The sequence below is a fragment of the Leguminivora glycinivorella genome, chromosome 27, assembly GCF_023078275.1.
Source record: "Leguminivora glycinivorella isolate SPB_JAAS2020 chromosome 27, LegGlyc_1.1, whole genome shotgun sequence".
Taxonomy (NCBI): Eukaryota; Metazoa; Arthropoda; class Insecta; order Lepidoptera; family Tortricidae; genus Leguminivora; species Leguminivora glycinivorella.
In genome coordinates this window covers 4,905,891-4,917,839 of record NC_062997.1, presented here as the reverse complement: position 1 = coordinate 4,917,839, position 11,949 = coordinate 4,905,891, and the positions used below count along the sequence as shown (strand labels likewise).

General features: G+C 37.6%; 1 protein-coding gene across 1 annotated transcript in view; it reads left to right on the top strand.

Moving 5' to 3' along the window:
- Positions 1-1,257: 1,257 nt before the first annotated feature.
- LOC125240342 (homeobox protein DBX1-like) overlaps positions 1,258-11,949 on the top strand; it is a 47,849-nt gene continuing 37,157 nt past the window's right edge. Inside the window, exon 1 of the mRNA XM_048148235.1 lies at positions 1,258-1,373. Coding sequence (XP_048004192.1) covers positions 1,289-1,373 — 85 coding nt within the window. The 5' untranslated portion in view covers positions 1,258-1,288. The remainder of the gene's footprint in view (positions 1,374-11,949) is intronic.

The following is an 11,949-nucleotide window of genomic DNA, read 5'->3' as shown; positions in this document are numbered from 1 at the left end:
CGGTCTTCGTACGAGTACTTGGGTAAACGTATATATATTGTGTTGTGTGAACAATAAGTAATGACTGTAATGAGTACCTACTTTGTTGAGAGTTGATGGTACTTATTAGACCTTAACCATCTTGGCCACATCTATTAAATTTAGTAAATGGTGAAAAAGGTCGTTGACCTAACGAAAATCTTTCGCCAGCCTCTCATTTAAGAATAATATAAAACAATTTTTGCCATGAATAACGCTTAACGAAATCTATAACAACACACTTACCCGTTCCTTATGAATATCCCCATACATACATAGACCTTCTAACACTAACATATAAAACTGACAAAAATTACATCCCCTATTCACTTCCCGACAAGGTTTGAAATACGAGTTAAGACAACTACAGAGGAAAATTTGTAAGTTTGCAACAGCCAGCGTTTGTGGAGCTCCAAGCCACCCTTCGCCAGATGGCATTCGCAAGGCGTTTTTGCTACTCTGAGGGGGCAAGGGGGGTCTTCTTAAACTGGACACCTAATACAAAAGCGCGCCCAAAAACGCCCCTTTCATAACCACTCCTCTTTCGAGTTAGTAGCTTCTTGAATTCGGAACGCGTCGAACGTATTTGAAATTCGAACGCGTGACGTTCGATTTTTGAAATTTGAATTTTTAAGTGTTTTGTTTTTGTTGCGTTTCGTTTCTTTTTCTGAAGTTTGTTTTTAAACATGATAGTAGGCTTCGTATAATGTACCCGAATGATAAAAATGGACCGTTAAAATTAAACCCGTTTGTGAATCAGAAACTGGACCACAATATGTTGAAAACTATACAGAACTTGTGTTACAAGTCAAATGCGCCTTTTAATATGACTTCGCCTTTCCTAGTGGACAATATCCTGCATCATCAGAAAGTGAATTTCCATAATCAATATCTAAATCAGCAAATAGAAAATTACGTAATGCACCGAAACTACGAGCGGTCGAGAGAGACTTCTCCAGATTTGGAGAAGCCTGACGATGAGGCTAAAATTGAGAATGATAACGATTCTAAAACGGATGAGGAAGAATATTCAAAAAACGAACAGTATTACGACTATAAGAGCGATGAGAAGGAGGTTCTTAACATTCCAAATTTGACTCGCCGCTGTCAAAATTGTAACGGTTTCGATTGTTCGCCGTTCGCTTGTAAAAAATCGGGTATCACTAGACTTGAAGAGCTTGAAAAGAGGTTTAACATGAGTTATCAGGACGCGTCCGATGAGGATGGGAAAGAAAAGGCATATACAGATGATTTAGTAAGGTGTGAGGAGATGGAGAAGAAGCCTATGCTTAAATTTAGTGTTAGTGCGATTCTCGGAGATCGGGATGAGGGCGGGGCGAAAAATAGTGTTAATGGTAAGTTTTCATTTTTAAATATACTCGTAATTATTTTACTTAATGATATTAAAGGATCGAAAGTCGAAACTATGCGGTTCCGTCATGCATTAATGGTAATTAGTTAGGTAGATTAGATTACATATGAGATCATCGAAGAAGCTCAGGTGTGAACATTATTTTTAACCGACTTCAAAAAAATTCTCCGGTTCTCAATTCGACTGAATATTTTTTTTATGTTACTCGATATCCCTGAGAGTTGTGAACCGATTTTCAATTTTTTTTTAATCGAACGGGTATTACCCTGAGATGGTCCCATTGGCACCAAGTCGGGGTCTGTTTCGCTGCCATATTATGTACAGTCAACCAATTGGAACCCTAGGCCACTCTACAACCATGTCAAAATGACAAACAGTGAGATATTTCTTACAATCTGGTTTATAACGTTACTATGACATAGTCCTACAGTGGCCTAGGTTCCAATTGGTTGACTGTACCTAAAATAGATAAAGGGCATAGCTGTAGAGAAAAAATGTACACTGGTTCAACTGGAGGCTGCATTTACAGTTAATTGGTTTTGATTTGACATTGATGTCATTCTGAATATATTAGCGCTTAAAAATGAATTAATTACATTAATGAATTATTCATAAAAAACTTTGGATTGCAGTAAATGTGTACCTATATTATTAATACTTAGAAGAAGAAGAATATTTATCGATACGTGACACTACGATAGATTCTTATTAGATTGTAACTAATTGGCTTGGCAAAAAAGAGTGGAAGTCGAACTATTTTTTTTAATCATAGCAACACTTACTTTTTTCATACAGAAGTGTCAAAATAGTAGCCACATGCAAATCGGTTTACATAGACAGTGGCGCCCCGATTATTTTCTACCCTGTACTCTTTTTTCACAAGGCTGTACCTATCGATTTGACTTAATCAATGGCGAAAGGGCTGCAAAAGCCTCCCCCTCAAAGGGTTGAGTAGCACATGTATGGCTCCCCCTATCGCTAAACCTATCCATACTAATATTATAAACGGGAAAGTTGACGACCGGTCTGGCTCAGTCGGTAGTGACCCTGCCTGCTAAGCCGCGGTCCTGGGTTCGAATCCCGGTAAGGGCATTTATTTGTGTGATGAGAACAGATATTTGTTCCTGAGTCATGGATGTTTTCCTATGTATATAAGTATGTATTTATCTATTTAAGTATGTATATCGTCGCTTAGCATCCATATTACAAGCTTTGCTTAGTTTGGGGCTAAGTTGATATGTGTAAGGTGTCCCCAATATTTATTTATTTATTTTAAAGTGTTTGTCTGTTTGTTTGTCCGTCTTTCACGGCAAAAGGGCCCCCTCTCGCTATTATAAATGGGAAAGTGTCTGTTTGTTTGTCCGTTCTTCACGGCAAAACGGAGAGACGTATTGTCGTGATTTTTTAAGTGGAAATAGTTGAAGGGATGAAGAGTGACATAGGCTACTTTTGTCTCTTTCTAACGCGAGCGAAGTCGCGGGTAAAAGCTAGTAATATTATAAATGGGAAAGTGTGTGTGTCTGTTTGTTTGTCCGTCTTTCACGGCAAAACGGAGCGACGAATTGACGTGATTTTTTAAGTGGAGATAGTTGAAGGGATGGAGAGTGACATAGGCTACTTTTTCTCTCTTTTTAACCCCCCCACTTCCCTAAAATGGGGGGTGGCAGTTTGTGTGGAGCATTCCGCAATTATCTTCGATTTAACGCGAGCGAAGCCGCGGGCAAAAGTTAGTATGATTATACAAACATAAATAAATAAATAAATATTATAGGACATTCTTACACAGATTGACTGAGGCCCACGGTAAGCTCAAGAAGGCTTGTGTTGTGGGTACTCAGACAAAGATATATATAATATATAAATACTTATATACATAGAAAACATCCATGACTCAGGAACAAATATCTGTGCTCATCACACAAATAAATGCCCTTACCGGGATTCGAACCCGGGACCGCGGCGCAGCAGGCAGGGTCACTACCGACTGCGTCAGACCGGTCGTCAAAGATAATATCATCATCCTCCTTGCGTTATCCCGGCATTTGCCACGGCTCACGGGAGCCTGGGGTCCGCTTTGACAACTAATCCCAAGATTTTAGGCACTAGTTTTTAACCCCCGACGCAAAAACGACGGGGTGTTATAAGTTTGACGTGTCTGTCTGTCTGTCTGTCTGTCTGTCTGTCTGTCTGTCTGTCTGTTTGTCTGTCTGTGTGTGTGTCTGTCTGTGGCATCGTAGCTCCCGAACGGATGAACCGATTTCGATTTAGTTTTTTTCATTTGAAAGCTGTGTTAGTCGGGAGTGTTCTTAGCCATGTTTCATGAAAATTGGTCCACTAGGTCGCGGTCGGGGGTATTTTCAAAATTTTAATTTTGTGGTTAGGTTAGTTACGAAAGCGACTGCCATCAGAGTGCGTAGCCGAATGGCATTTCTCCGACGCCAAACGAAAACGAAACGCCACGCCAATTAGTCTGGCTCTGTCGCGCCAATATGCAAGAGCGATAGAGATAGATATCTACTAGCGTTTCGTTTCGTGAGCGTTTGTGCCATTCGGCTACCCACCCTGACCTTGCAACCCGAAGGGTAAACTAGACCTTATTGAATTTAATCCGGTTTCCTCACGATGTTTTCCTTCACCGAAAAGCTACTGGCTAATATCAAATGACATACAAACATTAGTACATTACATCAGAGGCCGGGAAAATGAGGATTTCCCGAGCGAGGCCGGATAGGGATACGAGGCCGGGAATCCGTTTTCACGCCGAGGCATGTATAGTGCTTTTCTCAAACATACAATGAAATAAAAAAGAAATGCTCTAAAGGACAATATTTTATAAAAAAAAAGTTACTTTGCAGGCCTAGGCCTAAAAAATAATATGAAATCCCTTTACAGTCCTCTCGAGTTGTTGCGCCCAAAAAGCGATACTTCCCAGCCCATTTTAAGGAACGTAAAGACAATATTTCATTGCATGTTTGAGAAAAATATGTTGCTTTTACAGACAGACAAACGTCAAACTTAAAACTTATAACACCCCGTCGTTTTTGCGCCGGGGGTTAAAAACCGTAAATGTTTACAGTATGATCTTTTATTTGAAATTCAATTTTTCAACATCAAAATAATGCCGTGCGATGGGCAAAACGAAAAATTAGGAAAACCGCCGTCGGCATTTCCGGTTCCGCCGGAAATAAGAACCATTTTTAAGATATTTAGGAACAGGGGCTAGTCAAAATAGTTACTTCTTTCGAAATTCTGATTGTGTGTTGGTATATTTTATACATATAAATAATGTTTGTAGGCTAGATATGCATATTTATCTATATTACGCAAAATATAAACATCTGTGGACTGTGAGTGTGCACGGGAAAACGTCCCACTTTGTCGATTGCTATAGAGTCGCTTTGCCAGTTTATTCATGTAAAGATACAAGTAAATCTCGCCTTAATGGTAACCGACAAAAAAATGGGACGTTTTACTAAACACACTCACATTTAATAAAACCTTTCTATTTATTTACAACAAGCCCGGATTGCGTATTAGTAATTTAGTATATTATGATACAAGTGCGGAAAAATTGAAGTTCAAAACTAGTGGCGATAAAGTAAAATACGACCAAGGGGAGCGCTTTAAATGGACACGAGTTACGAATTTCCTTTTCGCACGTGTATAGCACTAATCGTACGACGTTTTTCAGTCCAAAGAGTTACATCCAAAGAGTCATCTCCTTGCAGTTTCAACCTGACAAGAAATATATTTCTTTACGAACTAGTGCGGAGAATAAACACCTTTCATTTGTCATGACGTAAAATATTTATTTATTTATTTTATTTATTTATTTATTAAGGAGATAACACAGAAGACATACATGGCATGAACATAAAAAGTCTTAAAATAACAAAAATCCTTATAGACACAGATGCTTCCATATACGTATCTCACGAAGAACATATGAAAGAATAACACTTAACTTTAAACTTAAAAACTAACATGCGGTTCACAAGTTACAAGCAAGAGAGACTTCTGTAAATGTGCTTAATTAAAACTAATTTAGCTAGTAGGGAATAACAAAAAAGCTTTGCTAGATATTTGTATTACTGCTTTTATACAAATTTGTTACTGCTGTCTTGAACTGGGCGCGGGACTTTGAGAATAAGTCAATCTCGAGAAGAGACTTATTGTAGTAGTCGCACAGTCTGTAGATAGGTGCACGTTTTCCGGCGTTGGTCTTGGTCTTCGGAAGACCGAAGAGGTGAGTGGACCGCGTTAGCTTGGTAGGAGCTCGAAAGTATATTTTAGACAAAAGACTTGGACAGTCCAAGTCGCCTGTGCATATGTCACGCAGCATAACTGCGTCGGCAATGCATCGACGGTCCTGTAGTGATAACATGTTATATTTGGTTAAGAGCTCATTGTAAGAGTACCGAGAATTTTTTAGTCTAATGTTAAGACGTCGCAAGAACTTTTTTTGAATCATTTCTAGCTTATTGCAATATACATTATAAAAGGGGTTCCATACGACGGACGCGTACTCTAGGTGGGAACGAACTAAAGTTTGAAAAAGACAAGTTAGACTGAGCATCTGTTTGAAGGGTTTGGTGACGCGCATAACAAAGCCCAGCATTCGATACGCTTTTTTGAGAATATGGTCTATATGTGTATCTAATGTCAGCTTTGTGTCAAGGATAACACCTAGATCTCTGATATTACATACAGTCTCAAGATAATTTTCATTAAGTTTGTATGAATTTCTTAGGACATTATTTTTCCGAGTAAATATGACATGTTTGCACTTGTTATATGCCAGAGACAACTTATTAGTTCTGCAGTAATCATCAAGTCTGTTTAAGTCGTCTTGAATCAGTTGAACGTCTTCGTTCGTGTAAACTTTTTTATATATTTTTAAGTCGTCAGCATACAACAAAAAGTTACAATTTTAAAACACAGTGAAATGTCATTAATAAACAAGACAAATAAGAATGGACCAATAATTGAGCCTTGCGGCACGCCGGAAGTTACAACTGTAGATGAAGAAGCTATTCCGTTGATTACCACAGCTTGTGTACGGTTTTGAAGGTAGGATGCGAACCACCGGAGGAGATTACCCTTTATTCCGTTGTATGATATTTTTTTCAGTAGTATTAGATGGTCAACTTTATCGAATGCCTTTTGAAAATCTGTATAGATTGTGTCGATTTGAACATTGTTATCAAGAGTCTCAAATAAGAAGTTAACAAACAGTGTAAGATTAGTTGACGTTGATTTCCCTTTGACAAATCCATGTTGCTCCTCCAAGATATGATTTTTTAATATTTTAGACATACGGCCGTGAACCAATTTTTCGAACGTTTTTGGAATACACGATAGGATAGAAATGGGCCGGTAATTTTGCACATTGTCTTTGGCGCCTGATTTGTGTATAGGTGTGATATGTGCCATTTTCCATCGTTCCGGGAATATACCGAAATGCATACATTTGTTGAATATTATCTGCAAAGGAAGTGCCAAAGCTGTGCATGCACGTTTAATGAACACGGGGCTCAATCCGTCCGGACCTGGCCCCTTATTCTCATCGGTTTTCTTTAAAATAGTGAGAACTTCGTACTTTGAAAACGTCATATTATTTAAGGTGAGGATAGAGTTGTCACCGTCACACCGTGCAAGAGCAATGGTGTCATATGCGTTAGGCGCAGCCGGTTCGAAAACTGACTTGAAGTAATCTGCGAACATATTGCAGATTTGTGTTGGACAATTCGAGCACACATCTCCCAGTTTCATGATTTCGGGATAACCAGTGTTAGACTGTCTGAGATTAGATGTGTATTTCCAAAATTGTTTTATATTAGTCAACAGCGAGGTTTCAGTATTTTTTATGTAGTTTATGATACAAGTACATTATGATACAAGTGCGAAAAAAAGGAAGATCGAAACGAGTGGCGATGAATTAAAACACGACCGATGGGAGTGTTTTAAATCGACACGAGTTACGAATTTCCTTTTCGCACGTGTATCGTACGACGTTTTTCAGTGCCGATAGCCATCCGAAGTTTCGACCTGGCTTATAATGAACCACTTCTCGCACTAGTGCGTAAAAAGAACACCATCTGCACTGAAAAGTTATTATAACGCATGCTTAGTTCCTACCTATGTATACGGAATATAGTTTCTGTTATTTGGTTAGTTTTAAGCAGTGATTAAATCTATAGTTTAATTACCTAAGTACTATAATGTCTGATCAATTTTGTTCACAAATGTTCTACAATGATTATTTCACTAAATGAGCGATATTACGATTTTAGAACTTGATTTTTTCGCAGTTATATGTTCGCAGTCAACGACGTTTTTGAAGTACAGATGGCCCTCCGAAGTTTCAACCTGACAAGAAATGAACTCCTCGCACTAGTGCGTAAAAAACGCACCATCTGGGAATCGATTTTTGAATTTCGAACGCACTAATTCGCCGTTCGAAAGTCTGTGGAAAACGACGGAATGCTATTTTTGAAAAAGGACAGCTAGTAATTTTAAAACTGGTGGTATAGCCTGACAAGATTTTATTTGACCCCGAAAGAGTGTCGCTACAAACCGCTTTCATATGGCAATAATGTTCGGACGTCATGTATAATGGGGACAGCGTGTACTGGTTTCGCGTAAATATTTGTAGAAAATGAAAACAGGGTTTTAGAGAATCAAAGTTTAATAAACATGGTTTAAATACTCGCTACTTGTTTCCGTACAGCCTAAAATCCATGAATCTTGTGGCTTTATCCAAGTCGTCGATGTTTATTTTGTTTTTGCGTGGGACCTTGTTTTATACTGGAGTCAATGATGTAACGGCTTCCTTATTTCTATAAATCTTTTTCACGGCTGAGCTACAGACACCTTAAATAAGAACAAAAAATATATTAAGCTAAATCGAAATTAAATAATCAGTACAGGAGAACTGCACTATACATTGTCAGTACCGGACATGTCAACAACCGATTTCGGAACATTGTTATCGAAATACTGTGAAATCCTTCATCCTTTTTTGTTGTTAGTAATTTATCTCGTTAAGTATAATTATTTTCACTTTTTTAAATATTATTTTGGGCATATTTGCGATGAAACCGTTAGAAAATCTAAAATATTTACTTCTCGTTTACATCACTGACATGCAATGACTTTCGACGACGGGTGTCAAATATTAATCCTTGCCAGTAAAAGAAATTAGTTCAGCTGAAAATCCGCAACATGGCGAGGGTCAAATAAAAACTTGTCAGGCTATAATAATGACCACTCGTTTTAGATTCTGTTAGTAGCGTTTAAATCGCTAGTAGTGGAGGTATTATTGAACGAATTTCACGAAATCATTGTAACATTTATTTACACTTGGCATAGCCTGTCCTGTGGTGGACATAGGACATAAACAGTGTTTAAAATTAAAAAAAAAATACAAAAAAAGATTCAAATATCGGCCCCCTGTACTGAAACGTGATTTGTTCCCATAATAAAACATAAAATCTTCTAATATATAAAAATATCTGTAAAACCAAGTTACCGCGTTTCAGCACAATATGTCCATCCAATAAAACCTTAATCGCAATTCTCCTCCAATAACATCTTTATTAATAAAGATATATCTAACATCAATAATAAAATACTAAGCGCTGCTAAGAAAAGACATATTAATTCCGTTCGGACACCCTTTTCTTCTATCCCTCTCTAACTTCACTGAACCCGTGTTAAGCCATCTCTTTCTAGCCCCTTGGCTTAAGTGTCGGCACAGATGTTGCCAGTTTTATTGAAAAAGTCCGCCATATTGCGAGTTTCTGTTAGTAAATTAAGATGTCGCTAGGGAGCTGCTGTAATAGCGTTAATGGTTAGTTCTGATATTAACTTTTTTTATCTGTGCGCAGATAAGAAATTGTTTTGTGTTATGATCGGGTAGTTTAGCAGTAATTAACGTTTGTGGATATTGCGTAGGAAGTTAGATTTACAGTTGTAATACATTATTATTACGATGCACAAATTCCTTCAATGATATATAATAACTTGTAGTAGGCGAGTCCATAAAGCCTCTAGCCAGCAGCAGTTCGTTTAACTTCCAAATATATTGTCTTTCCAAGTTCTTCTGTGGATATCGCTAGGTGCGATATACTTATTTTGATCAACGTGGAATAATGGCCTTCAATTTAAACAATATTTTATCTTAATCTGTTAGGCCGGCAACAGACAGTCTTAAACATAATCTTAAAAAATCATAATCTTATGAAATTAGATCGAGTGCACGGATTTCCATACAATTTCACAACTGCCCACACAGTCTTATTATCTCAACTATAAGAATGGAAATGTCTGCCTTGGGTGACATTTTCTACTTTAGGCAGTGGCATCGATTGCAGACGTTTCTGCTAATCCAAAGTTAAAAATACAATTTTTCACAAAAAAGTATTTTAGAGTAGTTATCATGTCACATCATTCATGTATAACTAAAGTTCAAGTACTTAAGTATTTTTCTAACAACTGTTTTCATACAGACAATTTCACGAATATCGAAACTCCGCATAATGTAATGTTTTAAGAATACCCATTTCGGATTATGGGCGTTATACTCTCATTCAAAGCCACTCCTCACTCGACCCCGGCTAGTGATGTGACCGTTCCCATTATCGGGAATGTTCCCATGTACCGGGAAATATTCCTCAGTCAATGTCCCATAAATAGTTCCATTTTTAGTTTGTGGATGCAATGTAACGAACATAGATTTAAGGGAATGTTCACTGACGATATGGATTTTTTCGAAATATAATTATTGAATTGAATTGAACAAATCCATATCCAGATTCCAGACTAAACCAGCAGTAAGAACGTGTACTTTCAATTGGACCTACTTAGTGAATAGCTTTCGGGAATTTATATATACCTACAGGATATCATTCGAGGTGGGTGCTAGGCGACGATATACTTACTTATATAGATAAATATATACTTATATACATAGAAAACATCCATGACTCAGGAACAAATGTTTGTGATCATCACACAAATAAATGCCCTTACCAGGATTCGAACCCGGGACCGTGGCTTAGCAGGCCGGGTCACTACGCGATAGGCCAGACCTGTCGTCATTTCCTTTAACTCGTTACATTTCACAACATGGATAAGGAAAAATTACCACTCACGTACGCACATTCTCGCGAATATTCCCTTATCCCATCACTACTATAACAATACGCCACCTGCATTCCACCATTTTCCTCAGACCTCCTTTTTATTTCACAAAAAGATTTATCCAGAACGACATTTCCACTCTTTACGATAAAAAAAATCGTAATATAACCTACCAACTTACAGAAAACAGTCTTCAAATACTCCACGGACCTTATAACGAAAAACTTAAGTCGATTTTCCTTTATCTAAGCATTTTGACAACTGTAACACGAACTAATATTACGCCAAATCGACACAGTTCTCTTCTTTATTGCATAAGATTGAAGGTCGCATTTCGGAGTTATTTCTTGGGCAATAGAAAACCCAAAGACCGTTGGAATCGGCTTCGATATTTGAATATTATCGCAATATGGCGTCGATGACATGTTAATACGGCTCGGGAGCCGATATGCATAATTTTATAGTGCCAGTACGATTTTTGATTTTCTCGTTCATTTTTGTATATTGGTACGTCCTACGTGACTTGTTTTCCGTGCGAGGTTTTGCGCCGAGAAAGTGTTTTGAATCTGTGGCAAGAATAGGCAATCGTGGAGCTGTGATTTTCAGTTTTTTTATATGATATTAAAAAACTTAACCTTTTTGTACGTGAGAGTTCTCTGATACATGTACTTTTTTATGATATAGGTTGCAAACGAGCAGACAAATTGCCCATAAATACCCGCAACAGTAGAGAGGTTGTAAGTACGTTGACGACGATTACCAAATAAATGTTTTATCTATCTATCTATCATTGAGGTGGGAGTAAGATCTTTTCTTGATTATTTAAAAGCCGTATTGGTATTATTAGGGTTCCGTAGTCAACTAGGAACCCTTATAGTTTCGCCATGTCTGTCTGTCTGTCCGTCCGTCCGTCCGTCCGTCCGTCCATCCGCGGATAATCTCAGTAACCGTTAGCACTAGAAAGCTGAAATTTGGTACCAATATATATATCAATCACGCCAAGAAAGTGCAAAAATAAAAAATGGAAAAAATGTTTTATTAGGGTACCTCCCCTACATGTAAAGTGGGGGCTGATATTTTTTTTCATTCCAACCCCAACGTGTGATATATTGTTGGATAGGTATTTAAAAATAAATAAGGGTTTATTGATATCGTTTTTTGATAATATTAATATTTTCGGAAATAATCGCTCCTAAAGGAAAAAAAACCGGCCAAGTGCGAGTCGGGCTCGCGCACAAAGGGTTCCGTAGCAGCAAATATAATAAACTTATTATGTCAATTTATACACCTGCCAAAATTACAGTTAAATCAACCTATCTCAAAAACTATAAGAGATACTTTGATCAAACCAAAAATCGTTGAAAGAGTTAATTAGCATGCATCACCTCTATTTTTTTTAGAATTTTATACCCCGT